The sequence below is a fragment of the Carya illinoinensis genome, chromosome 5, assembly GCF_018687715.1.
Source record: "Carya illinoinensis cultivar Pawnee chromosome 5, C.illinoinensisPawnee_v1, whole genome shotgun sequence".
NCBI lineage: Eukaryota > Viridiplantae > Streptophyta > Magnoliopsida > Fagales > Juglandaceae > Carya > Carya illinoinensis.
The window spans coordinates 41886485-41910544 of NC_056756.1; the positions used below are offsets into that span (position 1 = coordinate 41886485).

At 37.3% G+C, this 24060-nt stretch overlaps 1 protein-coding gene across 1 annotated transcript; it reads right to left on the bottom strand.

Moving 5' to 3' along the window:
• Nucleotides 1–19177: 19177 nt before the first annotated feature.
• LOC122310675 (G-type lectin S-receptor-like serine/threonine-protein kinase At1g11410) lies at nucleotides 19178–23187 on the bottom strand. The gene is made up of 7 exons (XM_043124772.1): nucleotides 21873–23187; nucleotides 21537–21677; nucleotides 21103–21305; nucleotides 20767–20977; nucleotides 20393–20630; nucleotides 20106–20256; nucleotides 19178–19808 (listed from the first exon to the last, which is right to left on the bottom strand). Exons 1-7 carry the CDS (start codon nucleotides 23119–23121, stop codon nucleotides 19506–19508), a joined length of 2496 nt encoding a protein of 831 aa, XP_042980706.1. The 5' UTR covers nucleotides 23122–23187; the 3' UTR covers nucleotides 19178–19505.
• Between the last annotated feature and the right edge of the window lie 873 nt (nucleotides 23188–24060).

A 24060-nucleotide genomic window follows, 5' to 3' on the forward strand; every position in this document is an offset into this window, starting at 1 on the left:
CGAGACCTCGGGTTTGAGTTGAGCTCTAAATGTTGATTCTTGAGGAAGATCACAAGACAGGAACTCAAACAGAGGAAGATCAAAATCAAAATACAGGGGTAAGAGCAAGTCGATGCCTGGTCAGCAGGCAACTTGCTGGAATTGTGGCAAAAGCTGACCACATAAAGAAGAACTGCAAAAACCCTAAGAAGACCGAGAACGATAGTGTTAATGTGGTAACTGAAGAAGTACAGGATGCACTATTACTTGCAGTTCATAGTCCAGTTGATGACTGGATACTGGATTCAGGGCTTCCTTCCATACATCTTTCCACTGGGAGCTAATGCGGAACTATGTTGTAGGTGATTTTGGGAAGTTGTATTTGGCTGATGGAGAGGCTTTGAACGAAGTGGGGATGGGAGACATTGATATTGCACTCACTGGCAAGAACAAATAGACTTTGCAAAAGGTCAGGCACATTCCTGAATTGAAGAAGAACCTCATTTCTATTGGGCAGCTCGATGAGTGTGGTCATTCAGTGGTGTTCTCAAATAGCACCTGGAAGGTCACAAAAGGGGCATTGGTACTGGGTCGGGGTAAGAAAACTGGTACACTATATATGACTACTGGTTTGATTGACACTATTGCTACTACCATTGCAGAGAGCACATCAGATTTGTGGTATTGCAGGCTTGGCCATATGAGTCAGAAGGGTATGAAAGAACTTCTGTCTAAAGACAAGCTACCAGAATTGAAGTCAATTGATCTCAGTATGTGTGAGAATTGTGTTATGGGGAAACAAAAGAAGGTCAGCTTCTTGAAAAGTGGCAGGACGCCTAAGACAGGAAGATTGGATCTTGTGCACACAGATGTGTGGGGTCCTTCCCCAGTGGCATCTCTTGGAGGTTCTCGCTACTATGTCACGTTCATTGATGACCATAGTAGGAAGGTATGGGTTTATTTTTTGAAGCATAAATCTGATGTATTTTATGTGTTCAAAATTTGGAAAGCCATAGTTGAGACAGAGACAAGCTTGAAACTGAAATGTTTGAGATTTGATAATGGTGGTAAGTATGTCGATGGTGGGTTCAAAGAGTATTGTGTAGCTCTAGGTATCATAATGGAGAAGACCATTCCTGGGACACCACAGCAAAATGGAGTTGCTGAGCGTATGAACAGAACCATTAATGAGCGTGCTAGAAGCATGAGGTTGCACGCTGGACTACCACCCACTTTCTGGGCAGATGCAGTCAGCACTGCCATTTACTTGATAAACAAAGGGCCATCAGTTCCACTAGATTGTGGATTGCCTGAGGAGGTTTGGAGAGGGAAAGAGGTCAAATTTTCTCACCTTAAAACTTTTGGTTGTCTTTCTTATGTGCTTATTGATTCTGATGCTCATAGTAAACTTGAGGCTAAGTCAAAGAACTGCTATTTCATTGGCTATGGAGACGAGGCATTTGGCTATCGTTTCTAGGATGATCAGGGTCGGAAGATCATAAGAAGCAGGAATGTGATTTTCAATGAGAAAATTATGTACAAGGATAAGTCTAGTACAGCTTCTATAGTAGCTCCTCAGGAGTCCGAGTTTGTAAGATTGGATGACCTACCAGATGTCACAGTGCAGTGTAGAGATGTGAGTGACGAGGAAAGTGGGTCCAGTGCACCCATTCCTATTATTCTGTAGGCAGTTTCAGAACCATCCACTCTTACAGTTGCAGTTCGCAGGTCAGTTAGGACTATATGTCCTCCACAGCGTTTATCACCTACTTTGAATTACATTCTGTTGACAGATGGTGGAGAACTACAGAGTTACAAAGAAACCTTGCAAGATGAAAATTCTAGCAAGTGGAAGCTGGCCATGAAAGATGAGATGGATTCCCTGTTAGGGAATCAGACATGGAAGTTGACAGAACTTCCATCAGGGAAGAAAGCATTACACAACAAGTGGGTGTACCGGGTGAAAACTGAGCATGATGGCAGTAAGAGGTACAAGGCTAGACTTATTGTAAAAGGCTTTCAACAAAAGCAAGGTATTGATTACTCTGAGATCTTTTCTCCTGTGGTGAAGATCACAACCATCAGGATGGTACTGGCTATAGTTGCTACTGAAGATTTATTTCTTGAGCAGTTAGATGTGAAGACAGCTTTTCTTCATGGAAACCTTGAAGAAGACATCTACATGGACCAGCCTGAGGGGTTTGTGGTATAAGGAAGGTTCAGTTTGCAGACTGAAGAAGAGCTTGTATGGCCTGAAGCCAGCTCCTAAATAGTGGTACAAGAAATTTGATAACTTCATGCACAGTGCAGGGTACATTAGATGTCAGGCAGATCACTATTGCTATGTCAGGCAGTTTGACAATTCTTATATTATTCTGCTGTTGTATGTGGATGACATGCTTATTGCAGGGGCTAGTATTGATGAGATCAATAATATGAAAAAGCAGATGTCAGAGCACTTTGCAATGAAGGATTTGGGAGCTGCAAAGTAAATCCTTGGCATAAGAATTGTCAGAAATAGAGTCAGAGGTACGTTGAGACTCTCACAGGCTAAGTATGTGAAAAAGGTACTCAGCAGGTTCAATATGGACAAGGTCAAACCAGTTGGCACACCCTTAGGCAGTCACTTCAAACTTAGCAAGAATCAGTCACCTGAGTGAGAGGAGGAACAAGATTACATGAGTAAGGTTCCTTATGCCTCAGCTATTGGTTCACTTATGTATGCTATGGTTTGCACAAGACCGGATATTGCCCATTTGCACAAGACCGGATATTGCCCATTTGCATAAGACCGGATATTGCTCATGCAGTGGGAGTTGTGAGTAGATACATGAGTAACCAAGGAAAGCAACACTGGGAAGCAGTGAAATGGATTTTGAGGTACCTAAAGGGCTCCTCAAAAACTTGTTTGTGTTTCTCTGGAGAGCTTGGAGGTGCAGGGCTATGTTGATGTTGATCTAGCTAGAGATATTGATAGCAGAGAATACCACGGGCTTTGTTTATACACTTGGTGGTAGTGCAGTGTCATGGGATTCTAATCTACAGAAAACAGTTTATTTGTCCACTACAAAAACTGAGTATATTGCAGTGTCAGAGGTCTCAAAGGAGATGATATGACTACAGGGCTTCTTGGAGGAATTGGGTAAAAAGAATCAGAAAGACACTCTCTATAGTGATAGTTAGAGTGCCATATTCCTTGCTAAGAATTCAGCATTTTATTCCAGGACCAAGCACATTCAGATCAGGTATCACTTCATACGATCATTGTTAGATGACGGACAGTTGTTACTTGAGAAGATTTGTGGAAGCAAGAACCCTGCTAATATGTTGACAAAGGGTGTTACACTTGAGAAACTGAAGTTGTGTGCAACTTCAGTTGGTCTTCTAGCATGAAGATAGGGGCAGTGAGTTGCAGAGGTGAAGGATATCATGTTTGAGGAAAACGGCGATACAGCGAGTGTACCAGTCTCCAAGAGGGAGAATTGTTGAGTACTATGGAGTCTGGTCCACACTGCTCGAGCGGAGGCATTGGCCGCTCGAGCTAAGTCAGACAGATTCGAACACTCGATGTTAGCTCGACAGCGAGCTCGAGCGGATGCGGGAAGAAAGTTCGCTCGACACGCCACTCGAGCGAACATGCATTTTACACAGCTCTAGGGTTTTTTCCGCCGTTTAACTATATATATGATTATTATATCATATGGCCATACTGTAGAAACACTATAGACGTACAGTGATTGATCCATCATTGTAGTGTGATATTCCTCAATAATAAAATTCTTTACAGCTCCCGTGGACGTAGACAATTTGCAGAACCATGTAAATCTTGTGTCGTGTGTGATTGTTTTTCTCATTCCATATTCTTTTTCGATTTATTGTCATCGTTTTTCACAACATATATATGTGTGTGTGTGTGTGTGTGTGTGTGTGGGGGGGGGGGGGGGGGGGGGGACGTTGATTATTTAGATGCGTAGCCTACCAATTCTTACGTACCAATCAGATTTCTGCATTACATACGTAGTATTGAGCTAGAAAAAATGAAAAAGAAGATTGTGACTACTTAGCTGCTTTCTTTTCTTTTTCTTTTTCAATAAAAAACATATAAATATTCCAAAAATCAAGACAATTATCTACAAATAATTTTTAAACAAATTCTTATATATGCTCTGATTTTTGAAGACTAAAGAAAGATCATGTGCTAGCTAGATAAAATATTTATAAATTCACATTTTATATAGTAAAGATTCTAAGAGAAAGAACTAATTCAGGCAGCCTGCATGTGTCCATAGCAATTTATAAATGTGAGACCCACCTACATGTTAGCCCTCGACCCACCAATAATGTGGATTGGAATTATCTAAACCGCAATGAAAAAAAGTCATAACGTGGATGGTCAGTGACTCAGTGCATTTAATAAATGAATTAAATTAACTTTAAAATTGTTAGAGCCAATCTCTAATTGCCAGCTAGGTCGAGATCATGATACCTAGCTACATTTCGTAGGAATAGTCTTAAAGCAAATTGACTTGCGCACCCTACAGGGAAGTTGCAAGTGAATAGCACTAAAACTTCATGGTAAATCCGATTGTAATTGTAAGCTGGGCTAAAGACATACTCCCAAAGTTTGTACAGGGCACTTCAGGTGCGATGTAACCCATGGTTTTCCTTCCTATGGTCATAGACACTACAAGAAAAATTATTTAGTATTGCGATTTTTATATTATTGTAAATAAAATCGCTATAAAAGGTTATCTATTGCAGCAATTCTTGAATTGTCACTCAATTTTTACTTCAAAACTCAAAGTAAAAATATGATATTTACAGCAATTTTAATCATTGTATTTGTTAAAATATGTTTGCAGCATCCATATAATAGTCGAGATTAGGTAAGTTCATTTTATTTAAGGGTGGCAATATGTTACACGGCCCGTTAACCTAACACGAACATGACACGATAATAACGGGTTGGGGTTGAATCTTAACGGGTTCGGGTCAAAATGGGTTGACCCGTTAAAACACGATTGCTTAACGGGTTGATAACGGGTCAACCTGTTATGACACGTTATAACCCGTTATGACACGTTAAGAAAGTTAAAATTACAATCATACCTTGATACTTAAAAGTAAAATTGTTAGAAATTCAATTTCGATATTTTTATTGTTTGAATTGTAATTTTAGACTTGTATTTAACTTTATAATTTTTATAAATATTGTGATTTTAAAATTTATATAAAATTATGCTAAATTTAATCGGATCAAACTGGTTAATTTCGAGCCTATTCAACACATTTACATAAATAGTTTGAAACGGATCGTATTGTGTCTTGTTGTTGTATTAACATATTTCGTAATATTCACTAGTGGGTCAAAATGGGTTAACACGACACGACTCGTTATGTTAATGCATCGTGTTAAAGTTTGAAATTTTGACACGATAAACTCAACAGGTCAGGTTAGGATTGAGCTATATAGTATAATATACATACTTTAACACGACACGAATACGAGCCGTTAGCACGATTTAACACCCCTAATGTTATTCCCCCGGTTTCCTCTTTTCTTTTCCCTCCAGCAATCTCGCCCTCTCTCCCCCCTCTCTATCACCAGCGATCTTCTCCCTCGACCCACGCCGCCGCCTTGCATAGCCTGTCACCAGTGACCCCACCACCTCACAACCACCTCACCTCGACGTCCACCCCCTCCTTCTCCCCCAACCCCCATGCCGAAGATTTCATTTTCCCCAAATCTGGCCTCACCTCTCTCTCTCGAATTTCTCTATACTGTCGCCGCTAGAGGCACCTGTTCGCCACCACTTACACGTCGACGCCATCGTCAGTCCTCTATCAGAGCCCCCTTATCCTCCACGCCTAGCCCAGCCGCCCGAGGCCCTCCTTCTCTCCCTTGCTCTGTTTGCAACCCACGGCCTCCACGTGGTTTACTGCTCTGCCAGTCCCTTATGAGTTTGGCTTCTTCTTTTCTTCTGTTTTTCTTCATGTTTTGCTAGAATATATAAATATATATATATATATATATATCTGCAATTTTCACCTTGACATTCATGATTTCTCGTTTGTTACATTTCCGAGGCTTTCAAATCTATGTTCATTGATTTGAGATTGCTATCTTGTAATGGAAACCCTAACTTATTAGACACTCGATCTGTTAATGCACCGTTGGTGTTTTCTTGTGTATGTCGCCCACTGATTGAAAAGGAATGGGCTTCTTGTCTTGGGGTCCATTAGCACAAATCCCTATTGCTGGTGAATCTTTTCCAACTCTTATGGCTTGTGTTCTTCTCGATAATCTTGGAGCATCCAGTTTTTATGAATTCAAATGTTTGGACTTTTTTTTTTTTTACAAGTATATTATCATGAAAGATCTCAGTTTTTATGATGTTCCCTTCGAGGTTAATTGTTGGTCTTTCCCTATCATGGGTCTTAACTTCCTTTAAGATGACAAAAAGATCCTAGGCGAAAAATGAAGGATTTTGTCCTCTTTGAAGCAGAACATCTGAGACAGAGTTTTCTTTTTGAGTTGCTCTTTAGTTGATGTTTTTTCATCTTGATAGTGTTGGTGGCAACATAGACTTGTTGCACCAAAATTAAAGGATTTATGTAAGGTTTTGAAGTTTTGAGGTTTTGATCTATATTAGCTTATGAATTAACATACTTCCAATGGATCTCATGGTAACAAAATTCATTGTCCTCTTTTATTTCAATGTCCTAAACACACACTAGAAACCTTGTGGTGTGAAAATAATTGTATCAACCAAATCAATTTTATCTCATTGTTGCTACTAATATTGACTGACCTGTTGAGAGGATCAAGATAATAATGCAATGTTTCATTTTTTTTAGTTGTGCACTTGTTTCCCAAGATGTGGATGAAGTCCATGACAAGTTAGTCATCAAAAACCTGTAGAGTTTTAAATCTCTACTTATCAAAGAAAAAAAAGTAATGATAACCCGAGTGCTCACTTGATTGTTACCATCACAATGCTTGTTTAATTTGTTCTAGTTCACACCCTTGAGAGGGAAGGAAACTAAGTTTTGGTAAACTCTAGAGGGAAGGAAACTAAGTTTTGGTAAACTCTAGTTTCGTTTCTTTCCTTTCTTAGGTATATGCTCAACACAAAAATAGCAACCAAAACATCTGTATTCTGAGAGATTTTGCTGCAGTCAGAATTTTCGTATGATGATCTTCCACTTCAATTTTTCTTATTTTTTTCATATTTTACTTGTTTTGATTGTATAACCAAGTGGAGGGAGTGTATAAACAAGGGAAATTTGCACAACCTATTGCTTGAAGAGGTAAGATAATTTTTCTACTCCTTTTTGCCCCAAACATTTCAGTTTTTGCTGTGATTTTAGTCCTCTCTTTTTAATCCATTTCAGAACTTCATTTTTGTGTGTCAAACTCCTAAAACTCAGTTTGTAATTGTGAGCTATATCCCCAAGCAAATAAGAAAAGTGAACAGCCAAGGATTTCTCCCAAACTCGTAAGTCTCTCTTTCATAATTTTCTAGTTTTCCCACTTGTCGATCTCATTCTTTTTAACCATCTTTGTACAATAGTATTAAATACAATAGTATCATCACCTTCGTTATTTATGATACTTAAATCATGGTAGTTAAGTGTGACTAGATGAAGTTATCATTTGAGTAATGGAATAATATATACATGATAAGGCTCCTTTTTGGCCCCTCCTCTTCTTTAGGTTAAATTTTAATGGCACTCATCTATCACTACACATTCCAATGATGTGCAATTACGATAACCTACTCGTGGAGAAGTATGGAACTTGCTTAATGATTAGGAATTTGCTCTACGTTAGAGATAGTTCACATAGTAGACGAAGATATAGTCTATTTGATTGAATAGCTTCTAATGCCAAATAATTTTTATCATGTGCTGAGGCCTATTAACACAGTAAACTTTTATAGTCCCACCCTGCCATGGACTTCATGGTGACACAAATCTACATTTGTCAAGAATTTCATGTGGGCTAATAATGATAATGGAACTTTTTAGTTTCAAATTTTCTTTTCCTATTACAAAGATGAGTATTTCTAACTTGTTCTGCGATCTGTACATTCATCATTTCCACAGTACTTTGAAGGGAAATTTTATTTTGTGATTAGCACAATTATAAATAAGCAGTAGGCATGGAGAGTTGCATGTTTATTGTTGTATTCAACCAAATCATTCTCCCACTGCACTTCTCATTATTATTCAAGGTGAAGGAGAGCCTTGCGGTTGTTTGTTTAATGAAGTGAACATTATTAATGACTAGATTTTATTATTTTATCTCCCATATTTCCGCTTGCAGGTATAGGAAATGGCATGGCAAAATCCCTTCTGGATTCAGTTGGTGCTCCTTGTGCAGCACCTAATGCTGTGCTTGCCATTATTCGAGGTTATAAATGATCTCTGCCCATATTTTGTGGAGTGTTTGCTTTTATCATTATTCCAGTAGTGGCTTATTTCAATTCAAGAGTTTTTCTGCTGTTTGCTTAAATTGTTAATAGGCCACAAGTGCTCAGTGGATGTAGCTACAATTGTCCAGGAAGAGGCGAAGTTCTTTAGTGTTTTGATGCTTGCATGGGGTATGCGGAAATATCATTACCTAATGCTTGTTATGTTTGGAGTATGATCTTTCTAAAATTGCTCTGTATTCTATTCTTTCTTTTTTTTGGTGAAAATTGTCTCGTTTTGGCTAAGACTACTACTACCTTTAATATTTCCAAAAGTTTCTCTAACGAAATCTTATTTTTTTCAGGTCTGCTCGTTTAGATTTCTATGTATGTTTTCAGATTTTAATTTTTTGTGTAGATGGTTGGATACTTAATTGTTTCCGTAGGCTTTTAATTTTGCTGGACTTTGGGGTAAGTCTGTAACCCTAGCTTCAATCCCTTGCTTGGGTTCGTTGATCTTGTTGTTAGTCAGTTTCTCAATTAGCTCCTTTTTTTTTCTGCATCTGTCTCTGTCAAAGGATTGACAACCATACTTTTACTTGTTTGTTCTTGAACTTCTAAAACTTTTGTAACATGGTTTTATGTGCCTGATCTCTGCAGCAAGGAAGTTAAAGAAACCTACTCGAAATGCTCACACCAACCATGTATAAAGGAAGATTGCATGAATCAAGTTCAAGATAAAATAGAGCATATTGAGGCTGAACTTGTGGTGTATCTTTTTGTTATTTGTAACTGCTGCACATTTTATTACATTGTAACCGTAGCATAGTTTTTGCTCAAACATATGTATCATTCCTAAAATAGAACTCTAGAATCTGTGTATATATATCTCAGTCTTCATATCAATGAAAGTGTGGAAAAACAATTCTTTCAAATCTCTGTAGTGAATATTTTCTTACACCATGCACCAAAAGTAAGTATTCTGTATATTTGTGTTCCCTAAATTTCATATGCCTGGAATTGAAATACATTGATGTATGGATAATACATAGAAACTGGTATTAGCCATATGTTTTTTTTCATGTTCTCTCCTATTTCTATCCAATATCTCTTCTAACACATCATTTCTAGTATTTCAATTCCAGGTCACTCCATGTTTTTTATTTTTGACATTAATGGATTGTTTTGATCATTGCCATTAGATCTCTTTGCAAGTTATTTATATGATAGCTTATTGTTTTACTAAAAACTCGCATCTTCCTAGGTCCTTGAACTCATTTTGAACTGTTTGGTAGTTTTTATCTATAAATGAACTTCTTTTGATCTTGTTTACTACTCTTTGATCCATATATAGGATGTTCATTTCCTGTCATATCATCACATTGACATTAATGGCTTGTTCTAGGATTTAAGCACTTGGTTTTATTTGCTAATTTGTGCATGTTTATGCCTTGTATATTAGTCCAACTTATTAAAGAAATTGTTTTCTAAAGACTGAAAACTGAACACAAGACAGGAATAAGTATCTCGTCAGTAGTTCAAGCTGTCTTTTATTCAAGAAAAGGAAGGGGCTTGGCCTGTGGGGGATGGGAAACACGGTAAAACCTTTCTAGTGCTATTATAAGCTGCTCATTTTTTGTTCATGTTTTTGCTTAACCTTAATGTCTGCTTGTTTGGTGAAATGCTTTTGTCCTGCATTGCAGTTTGAGTGTGACAGAATGCATTCATCTTAATTGGGGTGATGAAGGATTGATTACATTATTTTCAAAGATTTGGAGATTGCTTCATCCGGTAATTATTTTCAAAGATTTATGTTACTAGATCGATGTTTTAGGTCACTGTGCCATTGATAATAATTCAAATAGTTGGTATATCTTCTGATCTTGTTGACTTCATGATGACGTGTTGCTTGGAAGCATACTGGCAGACATTTTGCTTCCAACAAGCCAGGTGTTAAACTCAAATTTGCTTGGTGCTAGAAGGCATGTGACACATAAACTGCAGTATGTTACATTAAATAAAATAAAAAATAATAATTTCAATATACGGACAAACATTTGAGTTTTATGGGAATGTTTCGTCCATAAAGAAATTTAGTTGCTATACATTGTTTAAACTCATTGGTCCTGGAAGGTGTTAAATGTTAATTGATAAATATATATATACATATACTATACAGACAAATTATGGTAAAATTTAGAATCACGATCTAAGACAGCGTAAATTTTTAAAACGTAAATAGATAGATATATACTATAATTTAAAATAAAAAAAAAAAAAAAAAAAAAAAAAAAAAAAAAAAAAAAAAAGGTTTCTTGGTTATTATTCATTGATGGGGTAATTTTTCTGATCCTCACTCAATGGATTGAGGCTTACGAAGGGTTTTTCTGACTATGCATTAGCTCTTGTTTTGAGCACCTAGGGAGACCTTGCATAACTTTTGAGGCATCATGGAGTTATAGCTTTACCTTGTTCAGGTGAGTTTTGGAAAAAGCTTCTATAACTTTGCGTGGCTTAAAGTTTCACTGAGGTAGAGTAAAAGATTAGCAGCAGCAAATATACATCAGGATCTCTGTCCTGTTTGATGCTGAGATAGCAGTTTAAGCTTTCATTTAACCTTTTTTATTTTTAATTGAGATGGCAGTATGTCTGCAGGTTTTATGGTTTTGCACGTCATTCCTGATTATACTCACTGTTGGTTAACTTAAACTGAAGTAGAAATAGCCATTTCGGGGACACATAGTTTCTTTGCCACAACTTAACATTTATCAGGGTCAAGTGATAATCTTATTTACTTAATGCAATTGCCAAATCATGTATGCCTACTTGATGACATTATTGTCTGGATCATTGTTTATCCATTCTTTATAATGTTTTCATTGCACTAAAATATAGAGGTTATGTATCACATATTGATGTTTTGGAACTGAACATGGATCGTGTTGTTTCTGGAATCAACAAATTAAATCTGAATTCTCGTAACTATATTTTAGCTGCATGACCAAAGTTGTCAAATTTGCTTAATTTACCTCGGATTTGAGTACTAGAAAATACATTTCAGGACTTCTGCATTGTTGGGAGGGATATTGGGGTTATCCCATCTTTTTTGGTTAAAAGTTGTACTCCAAAGGTTATGAGATATATCCAAGAACGTCCAGGTAAGTGAGTTTGTTGTTATTGATGTAAAAGTCACTTGCTATAAACCTGAAACTTAGTGCATGTGACTGGGTGGTTGGAATTTTGTTCAAATGAGATCACAAAAGGCCATACGTGGAAGTGAAATTATGGATACAACCGCCTAATGCAACTGGCGTGTAACCGAGTGTCCATATCATCCACAATATATTCGTTTTTATTACTTTCCACTTCCTCTTCCTCCCAATTACGTTCCCTCTCTCTCGCTCCTCCGAAATTTCATTTTCCCCCTCTCCCTCCCTCCCTCCCTCCATCTCCATCTTTTTCTTCTTCTTTTTTTCGGATCAGAACCCTCCATCTCCATCTTAGCTTCCTGATGAAGCTTCTTTTGTGCATTTTTTTTTCTTTTTTTAATAATCTTCTTCCACTACATCATTTATACATTTCTCCTTATTTCTGTAAGCTATCCATCTTTGTAGGTGGAAGATTTTATTAAATCCATATTTACATATTTACTTTTAAGAAGAGAATGCTTATCAATAGAAAAGTCCAGGTTTTAAAGCACCGACGAAGACCAAGACCAGTGGCACTCCCACATGAAGACAGACGAAGACGAAGATGAGGCAAAACACTCTAAAACATGCACTTCTTTGCAAGTTCATATTTTTTCTTTGTGATTTTGTCCAAAATTGGGTCTCAGAATTACCTTTCTCGTTTCAAATTTGAGAAAACATAAACATTGGTGAAATGGCATCCATTATAATTGAAATATATAGGTATTTGTAACACTAAGATGACCAATCTTTGGCAGATCATTGTTTTTTACCCGAAACAGTCTTTTTCACAGCTCCCATTGAGATTAAAAACTGATCAAGGGATGATAAAGTTTTCATGTCAACTGGTCAGAGTCATTTGGGCTTTTGGAGCTGCAAAGATGATGGCCATGGTGATTGGGAAGGAGGTTTTCTTTGTGGAAGAAAATAAGAGAAGCTTATGAGAGAAGGGGAAACAAGGTGCGATGAAGTAAAGGGGAAAGAAAGTCTGTTCGTTTTTTTTTTAATAAATCGTCTGACATGACATAAAAATAAATTGGAGATGTTATGATGAAATAAACTTTGTATTTCTTCTTGTATCTTTATAGTAGGGTTTAGCCTCTATTTATATACATTGTCCAGACAAGGAATATTCTCTAGAAATAGAAAGAATATTATGGCTAGCAGAGATTGTACAATGACATATGCAGTGTGTGCACTATAATGGGTGGTTGGTTGCAAGCAGCTTAGTGGGTGCAAGCATTGCATGAACTGTGAACGTGCTTTGGTCTACTGCATGTGCTCCATCATTTGTGGTAGACGTTGCATGGGTTGCATGTACTGTGTGTGTAGGTGTACTTTAACAGACCTCCTCAAGTCAAGCGGCAGTTGCTTCAAGCGTAGACTTGAACACATTTGAGTGAACCTTGCAGCAAAGAGTGGCTTTGTAAGCACCTCGGGGATCTGGTCTTTGCCTGAAATGAAGGAAATTGTGAGAGACTTGTTCAAAACCTGATCCCTGACAAAGTGGAAATCAATTTCCACATACTTTGTCCTGGCATGAAATATTGGGTTGGAGGAGGTAAGTTGCCCCTAAATTATCACATTAAAGGAGAGGAGTAGTGGTCAGTGTGCGACCAAGATCACAGCATAAGTGTTGCACCCAGATTATTTCGACAGTAGCATTATTAACAGCCTTGAATTCAGCCTCTGGAGATGATCTTGCTATCGTTGGTTGCTTTTTAGAGGACCATGAGATGAGATTGAATCCAGAGTAAATGAGGTACACACTTGTGGAGCATCTGTTGTCGATGCATCCAGCCCAGTCTGCGTCTGTGAATGCAGTGAGGTTCATGGTGGCAGAGTTAGAGAAAAATAGGCCAACATCGGAGGTGTGCTTGAGATATCTTAAAATCCGTTTTACAGCTTTCCAATGAGGGACTCTCAGCTCATGCATGTATTGATAAATTTTATTTGTGGCAAAGGCAAGATCAGGTCTAGTAAATGATAGATATTGCAAGGAGCCTACGGTACTTCTATAGAGTGAAGGATCTTCAAACAAATGGCCCTCATGTAGACTTAATTTTTTGGAAGTTGACATGAGAGTCTTTACTGGTTTTGCCGTTGCCATATTTGTTCGGAGTAAGTCTGCAATGTATTTTGCTTGAGTTAGCAATAGTCCCTAATGTGTGGAAGTTGCCTCAATGCACAAAAAGAAATGGAGGCTGCCAAGGTCAATTATGGGAAATTCTAGCCACAAGGCTTGGAGAAGATCAACTATCAATGACATGTTGGAGCCAATGATGAGCAAATCATCAACATAAACAAGAACATAAACTGTGTTAGTTCCACAAATTCAAATGAATAATGAAGAATCAGCAGTTAAAATGTGAAAGCCAAGATCAACCAGTTTGTGACTAAGTCGAGAGTACAAGCTCGAGGCAATTGTTTTAAGCCATAGATGGCTTTGCAAAGCTTACACACGTGAGTGGGAAATTGAAGATGGGAGAAGCTAGGAGGCTGAGCCATTGATGCAGGGGGATTCGAGACAGATGATGCTGAGCTGTCAGATTACACCTTGATGGCGCTGAGATACCAAGAGTTGGTAGATCAGCGCAAAGGCGGGAATTGATTGTGATATGTTCCTAATTAGGACCGTTTTGAGTGCGTTTTAGTCTTTTGGCCATAACTTTGGCTACGGGTGTCGGAATCGCGCATAAGACCCCAATTTGGAAAGCTCTTTTTAGCACGCAAGCTGTCCACATGGAGTAATTCCATGTGCCTTTTTTTCAACCTCAAAATCTGCTGTTTTCTCCTCCAAATCACTAGTTTTAGTTATTTTTTACTATTTATGGTAATATTTCGCTTGTCAGTTAGGAAGTCATTTTAAACCCGATTTGGGTCAGTTTTTTGGCATATTGCTTATTTTATTTTGAATTTCAATTTGGAGTATTTTCGAGATTTTGCTATTTTTGACAAAATTCGGATAAACACGATTTTTGACTATAACAATCCGGCTTGTGGACTGATTTTTTATTTATTGCTTGATTTGATAATATTCAGTTAAACCCTAGAGACTTTTCCCTCTGGTTTTGGGTGATTTTTCTCCTGTAAATCTCTGTTGGAATTAGCCTACAGGATAATCGCTATTCTATCCGGCGTCAGCCATGAAAACAGTTTCAGAGAGTGGGCTATGAAGAAATGCATTATGTACATCATATTGATGAATTGGCCACCCATTTGACACTGCAACAGAAAGGACTAATCGTATGGTGGTAGCTTTTACAACTGGAATGCAGGTTTATTCATAATCAATACCGGACTGCTATAAAAATCCCTTAGCCACAAGTCTGGCTTTCCTTCGTTCGATTGTACCATCAGCAAGGTACTTGGTTCTAAAAACCCACTTGCATGGGATGATGTTGGTGGCAGTGGATGCAAGCACAAGATCCCATGTTGCATTACTGATAAGGGCATTGAATTCCTTTGTCATGGTAGCTCTCCATTATGTATGTTTCTAGGTCATGGTAAGATAAGAGGGACTTTCAGGGATGGGTGAGGTGTCGGTTAAGTGAACTCGAGGTGGTGGCCAATTTATGGTACCATCAGTGAATTGTCTAAGGCATGCTAAACCAACCTGTGATCTTGTCAAGATGAAAAGTGCATGCTGCATAACAAGAGGTGAATAAGACTGAGAAGTTACAGACAAGCTGGAGGAAGAAGAAGACGTTGGAATGGGCCCGAGTATGGAAGGAAGTGTAGGTGAGAGGCCCATTGTAGAAGGAAAAATGGGAAGAGGCACGTGAATTTGATTTCTTTGGATATGTAGATGAGTTGGGTGGGAATATGGTAGCAAATGGATCCATTATGTTTTGGGCTTTGACCAAAGTAAACACATTCCATGGCCCGATAATTGAATTTGTGGGAATTGAAGGGTCGAGTGAGAGGCCAGCAAGCCGAGCCAAAGACGTGTAGTGTTTTAAGGTCTAGTTTGAATTTGTGAAGAATAGAAAAATGGAGAAGCATTTGCCAGTGAGGTAGATGGAAGAATGTTGATGAGTTTCACTGCATGTTGGAATGCGTATGGCCAGAACCGAAGGGGAATAGAGGCATGAGCTAATAAAGCTAAACCTGAATCAACTATATGCCTATGTTTTTGTTCAATAATGTCGTTTTGAGTATGAGCATGGGGACAAGTAAGTCGATGTTTAATGCCTGATGTGGAGAGTATCTCACAAAATGGCCTAAATTCCCCTCCCCAATTCATTTGAATTTGTTTTATTTTGGTATTCAATCGTAACTCAACGTAGGCTTTGAACTTTAGAAAAGTGGATTATGCTTATGATTTATGTTGTAATGGAAACAACCAAGTATAGCGTGAAAATCATCAACAAATGAGATGTAGTACCAAAAACTTTCATTGGATATATGAGGGGAAGGACCCCATAAATCACTAAAGACAAGATTAAAAGGTTCTAAAGATCTATTGATGCGGGTGGGAAAAGATATGCGATGGTGTTTAGCCATTGCGCACGCATTACAAAATAACGGTAAAGATAAAGGATCAAAAGGTATGTTGTGTTGCTAAAGAGTAGATTGGACAACTTTGAATGAGGGGTGGCCAAGTCTGGAGTGCCATAGTGGAAGAGAAGAGGAGCCAGGTGCAAGATTGCTTAAGTGAGTTTGAGGGGAAGTCGGTGTGAAGATGTATAGGCCATTGCTAGTTTTGCCTTGTAGAAGATGACTCCTCGTGTTGCAATCCTTAACACAAAAATGATCAGAGTAAAAGGTAAAATAAACATTGTTGTCTCGACAGAATTGTTGTACTGAAATGAGGTTTTTGTTAAATGAAGGAACACACAATAGTTCAGTTAAAATAAAAGGGGAAGAGGAGAAGGGAAAAGTGGCAGAACCAGAATGAGATATAGTGATGGGAGAACCATCACCGATGCAAAGATGCTCATCACCAAGGTGTTTTGTAGCATGCAAATTCAAATTGGCAAGTTCACTGGTGACATGGTTCATGGTTGCGGTGTCGGGGTACCAAGCATTGTCAGGCATGCAGGTGTTGGAACTGTAGTGTGCTGCTAGTGAAGGCGATGTCGTATAGGCTTGGTTGAACCGGTATAGACAGGAGAGAGCAATGTGACCAACTCTATTGCACACTTGACAGATTGGACGACCATCAGTGTATGAAAAGGGTGAAGTGTTAGAGGGAGTACCTGTATAACCATGATCACGATTTGATGGATAGCGGCCTCCACGACCACGATTACGATCATTACGTCTGCAAGTTCCATTGTTACGACCACAACCACAAGCCGAAAAATTTGAAAAGAATTATGGAGGAGAAAAGAGAGATAGATTAGCTGCATGATGCTGCAGTCGTGCCTCACGTGCAAGAAGATGACTCAGTAGCTCCTCAGTGGAAATGGGATTGATGCGAGTAGTGACAGAAGACACTAAGGCATCAAAATATGGACCAAGTCTAGCTAACAGGTATGGAACGGATTCTTCGAATGGTAAGGGATGACTAGCTACGCTCATGGTGTCAGCAAGAGACTTGGCCTTTCTGAAATAGACAAAAATAGTGCCAGATCCCTTCTTGAGGGATGCTAGTTGAAACTGGGTTTGAACAAGTCGAGCTTGAGATGTAGAGGCAAAGGTTTTCTCAAGAGAGGTCCCGACATTACACGTAGAGAGGCATCCTACGACCTGAGCCATGACAGGCTTAGAAAGAGACGAGATTAACACAGACATGACAAGCTGGTCATGTTGCATCCATACATAGTACACTAATAGTACGTTACGATAAATGCCGCTACTAGTAATTTGCTGACGCATCATATAAATTGACGGCATTTATTTAGATGCCACTAATAGTACATTGGTAGCGGCACATTGAATAATTTAACGGCGTTTACCTAAACGTCGCCAATGACCTAATTTAAAGGGGGTTATCTAAACGCCACCATTAGTACGCTGCCGGCTCATCATATAATTTGGCGACATTTATTTAAATGACACTTATAGTACTTTGGCGAATTTATTAATGGCATTTATCTAAACGACGCCAATTTTTAAAATAGCATCATTAACATAAACGCTGCTACATTACGTTGCCAACGCATCATATAAATTAGTAGCATGTATTTAAATGTCACTAATAGTACGTTGGCAGCACATTGATTTTATTAACGACATTATCTAAACACCGCCATGAGTTTGTTTTTTCTGTATTTCGGCTTATTGTAAACGTCGCCACTAATTCGTTGCTGGCACATTTTTTAAATTAACGACATTCATATAAATGTGGCTACGAATACATTACCGGCACATTGCATTAATTAACAGCATTTTATTAAAAACACCAATAATATGATATCCCACAATAAATATATATATATATATAATATATATCAATTAATAATAAATATGATATAATGGGTCATTATTCATATAATAAAAAAAAATTACAAATCAAAGCATATGAAAGTTCTTCTTCATGGATAATTCTTCTTCTTCACATTGTGTTTGTCATATTTTGTATTCGGATTTCGTGCTCTAAGCATCAACATTATTACCTCTAGTATATCTAACAAACACATGCATATTTGTTGCCAACAAAATTCATTTTATAACTACCAATTTCTACAAGATTAGAAAGCTCTTTGAACACATTTTGTAAAAGTTGAACAAAAACTAGAATCTTGTCATTTCCTTTTTCAAAATGTTTAAATGCAAATAATTCTATTGCCCTTTTATTTTGAGTAAGTTAAAGAGATGAGTTATGGACATAGTCGTACCCTAGGAATTGATGAAGGTCCATCACTAACCTAGACCTATATCAATATGTCTCACAGACCAAGGGTAATTAACACTTCCAATTTGAGATTAATAAATTTATCCTCCCATTAGTTTTTGTGATCTCTTTCAATTATTTAAATGGACTTGATTAATTTTTTTTTACGATTAAACCTAAATTTGATAGACGCCGACCTAAAGTTTTTTAGGATGGGCTTTGCTAGATACAGTCGACAAATACAGTCGGCGTGCAGTCGGCTGTACGGAATGAATAAAAAAAATTATAAAAAAATTATTTTATATTCAGGGGGACCTACATGAATAAAAAAAGTTATAAAAATAATTTTTTTTTTCATGTAGATCCCGTATTAATTTACTTTTTTCTCCACGACTGCACGCCGACTGCATTTCCCGACTGCAAAAAGTATTTCTCTTTTAAGATTACATTTTTCAAAAAATATGAATGGAATGACTTTCATTAAAAATATTTGTAACAGTCTTGGTTTTATTCTCGATTATCTTATCTCAAATATTTATTATCTTTCAATCCGCTCCCAAGCACCTCTCTTATTCTCTTCAACACTTTGTCCAATCATGAAAGTACAATGTTTTTGAAAAAAAAAACAAAAAAACAAAATAATTGCAATAAAGAGATGAATTCTTTAAAACATGATTATTAGAAAGTAATATTTTGAAAGTAATTAAGATAAATAGGAAATGAAGAAAGAAGATGATTTTTGAAAAGAAAGAAATGAGAATGTTTATATAATGCAGCGAAGAAATATTAAGATCTACTCAATATCTAGGATGAAGTAAAGAAATTGACATGCCTTATAAAATAAAACTCATATGGTGAACTTATAAAATATATCCCGATTACTATAATATTTACAACTCAGATTACTACAATATGTCTACCACTTGCAATTACATCAATCAAATATCTACATTATTGCATATATATTGTATAGAAAAAGAAGATTGGGACTGTTTTGGCTCGAGAGGACCTCCGCCAGTAATGTGGATTGGGTTTACCGATCTAAACCAAAATGAAGAAAAGTCATGACGTTGATGGCCAAGTCATCAACTTCGAAATGTCGTGCACTGATTAATTAAGCATGCGGTGGACGTACTTAATTAATTAGCGAGCTCCAACGTTGGATAATGTCACCTCATTTATAGAACAAGATCCTTCTGCAACTGATTTTAAATCATTGGAAGCTGTTCTGAAAATGAAAGCAGGTTGTTTGGGAGAAGGAAGAGTGGTTGCATCAGTACTCAGCATAAGCAGAACTTCCAACATATCTGGTCGATCTCCAACATCTTCTTGCACACATAACAGCCCAATTTGAATGCTTCTTAAGACTTCTTGCGGAACATATGACTCATTTATCGATGAATCAACTATGTCCAAGGCTCTATCTTCTCTCCATAGTTCCCAGACCTGTGTGTTTCGTAGCATTATGAATAAAAGGTTGTATCATAAAGAATTTAGATCCCCTAGAAAGTAGAAACTCTAGGATCAAGACAGATAGAGAGATAAATCCAAAGTAGACCCTACAGCATTTATTGAGTATATAATCTTGTGCAAAAAATTCACTCAGACAATAATAAATGTTGTAAGACTTATTTTACGTGTATATCTCTCCCATGCTTGAAGACTTTTGAGTTTGAACAAGAATGCTAAGGGATCTAAATCTGAGGATATAAGTGGAAAATATTGTTATTTGTAGTTACTTACATGCCCTATCAAAGTCAGGGAAGGATGCTCCATATAAGAACCACTATTCTTCTTGCCACTTACGATCTCCAATAATATTACACCAAAACTGAAGACATCTGATTTTGTCGAAAATTTTCCAAATACTGCGTACTCTGGTGACATATAACCACTGCACAAGAATTGTGTCAAAGTTAATCTTAACGTCATTGCATCTGAACAGAATAAAAAGGCATCCTTAAGATTTTCTTAGTGCTTAAAAATTAGTGTAGTTTTAAGTGTGGGAATAGTTTGCATATGATACTCACTATGTTCCGACAACTCTGTTTGTCCTGTCTTGAATTTGGTCCCCCTTGAATGTGCGAGCCACACCGAAATCTGAAATCTTGGGGTTCATCTCATCATCAAGTAGAATATTGCTTGTTTTAAGATCCCTATGGATAATTCTCAGCCTCGAGTCATGATGAAGATACAAAATCCCACGAGCGATGCCAATGATTATTTCAAAACGTTTGCTCCAATTCAGGGATGAACCTCTTGTAGGATCTATAACAATTTCGTTGCAGTAACACTCAAAATGGTGATTTCAATAGTGATTTGTATGTGGTTCTATGTATACAGACAACAAAAGAACATGTATATATATATATGAAGGGAATAAATTTATAGAAACAAGACATACCAAAAATAAAGTTGTTCAAGCTTTTGTTGGACATGTACTCGTAAATCAGCATCTTTTCTTCCCCATGAATGCAATAGCCGAACATTTTGACAAGATTTCTGTGTTGAAGTTTCGCAATCAACTTAACTTCATTTTCTAATTCTTCTATTCCTTGTCCTGAACTCTTGGATAGCCTTTTTACAGCTATGTGTTGTCCATTAGGTAATTGACCCTGACATGATTAGTCATTGTTATAGAATATTAACCCCTTCACATCCTCATTGTTATAGAATATTAAGGAACTTGAAATACGAAAAAACTTGCAAGATAGCAATCATGAGTTGTCACCATATATACCTTAAAAACAGGGCCAAAACCACCTTGCCCAACTTTATTGGATGGAGAGAAATTGTCTGTGGCAGCAACTATGCAGCTTAGATCGAAAATGGGTTGATCAAAGTTTGTATTACTGTCCTCGTGCTCATTTCCCTTCAAAGAGCCTTTGGTACCAGTCAATTTTACTGACTTCTTATGCAATTTTCTCTTCACTGTCCTAAAACCTAATGGGAGAAACTGTTTAATACAAATTGGAATTAATAGAGCATTTAAGGACCTTTCATCATGTGGAAAACTAACCTAAATGACTCCTGACATATGAGAACTTCTGTCACGACATATTGGCGCGCGCGCGCGCGCACACACATATATATATATATATATATATATATATATATATATATATATATATATATATATATGTGAACAAATACCATGCAACTGACTTTATTTACCTCTCGTTTTCTTCTTCTTCCTTCTTAGCCATACATGGGCTAGTAAAATTACTGGCAACAATGGCACAGCAATGGACATTACTACGAAAGCCAGCCTCCCCTTATTCCCAAGAAAACCTCCGGACTTCCTTGTATTCTTGGCTGAAAGGAAAAAGAAGGAAATAAGAAAAGTAAAGCTGCTTTTTATCATCTTGATTTTCTCGTCCTTAATTATACTAGTTGATATGCACATCTTAAATGATTTCATAGGTTAACCACTTAGATGAAAAGTTGCTTAAATTATAACAAAATTAAGGATGAAAAACAACATTTCTCTTGCGAAAGAAAGAAGCATACCTAAATCTGCTGCATCCACTCGAACATTTAAACTATGGTACCCCCCATCATCACGCACTCCAATATCCATCAACTCTCCATACCATTGCAAGCAATTAGTTTCTTTCCCATCATTCAAGCTTGTAAAAGCTGTGCAAGAACAATTCCTCAAGCAAGCTTGCTTGCACCCTTCATAGCTTATCATACTCAAATACATCTGACCTGCGACAGTCGCAAACGGAGCCTGCACACGCTCCACCTTCACAAACCCTTCTCCATTCCCACACATAGACAAACCCGACTTCTTTCTTACACAACCCTCAGAACCTTCTCTGAGATACCATTGCCTAGGAGACTTCGGTTCATACCCTGGGAGACATGAACATTCGAAATCAACATGGACTGTGTTACAAACACTGTACGCGCCACAATGTCCATACTTGTCACACCGATGCATGGGTGCAGACCAGAACTTCTTCCATCGATGTTCATCATCATTCCATACAAATTGCTGGAGCAATCCAGAGTTCTCTACCACGAATCTTGTGATGATTGCGGAGTCATCCAAGAAGTATTTGTAAGATATCTCATCTCCATTGTTGATTAAATTGACCTTATAATTGGATTTTATTGCAAAAGACCTCCATGGCCACGGTCCAGTCCGCCAATATGGGATCGAACCCTTGTACAGGAAGAACTCTGGCACCTCAGTAAGATTTAGCTTATAGGTACAGTCCCCAGTTCCGGGGTCATCTCGGGACTTCCAAGATGTTAAGAATCTGTCGAGCCCGGTTCTGCGATTCAAACCAAGCGACATGTTTGGCAGCATAGTGTCTGTCGGATAGTCAAAGCTTTGCCATAACACCTTTTTGTTGTTTACCTGGACCAGTACTAGGTTTCCTGAATCCAGGAGCTGAGCTGCAGTGGAGGTTTGCCCTTGAACTGAAACATTTGTAGACCAGAGAGAACGGTTAAAGCTGTCATGAAGAACAAGGTTTCCATCCTGGTTGATTGAGAGAACTCCCGAGGAATCATTGAAAGGATCATTCCTGTTTGCAACCCACACCGGAGTTTGTTCTGTCACCTTGGTGAACCAAATACCAAGATAACGATAGCTGGAGTTGGCTGGGCTGAAGAAGCCAAAGGAGAAGTTCTTTTCTTTGGATATCAAAGTTTGGCCATCTTTGATGGATTGGTTTTGTGTTAAGGTTTCAGTGGAACTGCAAAATGGGAAGAAGAATAGAAAGACTAAAATCAAAATCTTCAACATTTTGTCAGTTCATTTTCCAGCCAGTGGTCCTTCTATTGGAATGCTCGTGGGAGAAAAAATAGCGATGCTAGGCCGCCCAGCAATGACCGCTTGCGAACCTTCTAGTATAATTTTTTTTTTTTTTAATTTCTTATTTTTATAATACATTTAAGTATTTTTAAAACATAAAAAAATATATTAATATATTAAAAATTAATTTCTTAATCATTAATTAGAAAATACATTAATCCCGAAATTTCAATTTAACTTACCTCAATTCATCTCATCTATTCATTACAATTTACTTAAATTTTAACATAAAATATAATAAATAATTTATAAATTTTAAAATAATAATAATATTAAAATTAATATTTTAATAATATTTTATTCCTTTTTCAATTTTAATCTCAACAAACTTCAATACGCACCTAAAATAAAAACCTTCACAACATTTTGTCAGAGTTGATGACTTGATGTTCGAGCCAGTGTCCCTTCTCTATTGAAATGCTTGTGGGAAATGAAAACCAATAATTCCATGGTTAAAGTCAACCTTTGCTGCATTGTTGTCCAATTTTTCGGAACTCTCTTCCAATATTGAATTTTTTTTTTTTTTATTTATTAGAGAAGACGCCACATGTCTATGAGTAACATCTCTCAATTTTATTAAAAAAATCTTACTTATGAAGAAAGAATACCGTAAAAACAAACAAGACACATGAAATTTCAAATAACCTATACCAAACCATCCTCAAAATCAAAACCAAAATCAAACGTAACCAAACCCAGAAGAAATGACGTTAATTATAGACAAAGGGTTGGATTCCTCAGCTTTTCCTTACGAATAAGAGACCTCTCACTTTACTTGGCAGCACGTCACCTACAAAATATCTCCTCGTATTGCCTCGCTCACCATGACCAACCAAAAAATTGACAGTTAGTTTAGGTGACAATTATATT

What these genes read in the sequence shown, in the direction of transcription:
- LOC122310675 (XM_043124772.1), bottom strand. Translation starts at nt 23,121, where the DNA reads ATGTTGAAGATTTTGATTTTAGTCTTTCTATTCTTCTTCCCATTTTGC. An exon ending in GAAGAAGAAGAAAACGAGAG is followed by an intron (nt 21,306 to 21,536) that starts GTAAATAAAGTC and finishes TTCTCCCATTAG; the next exon opens with GTTTTAGGACAGTGAAGAGA. An exon ending in CTTGAACAACTTTATTTTTG is followed by an intron (nt 20,631 to 20,766) that starts GTATGTCTTGTT and finishes AAATTGTTATAG; the next exon opens with ATCCTACAAGAGGTTCATCC.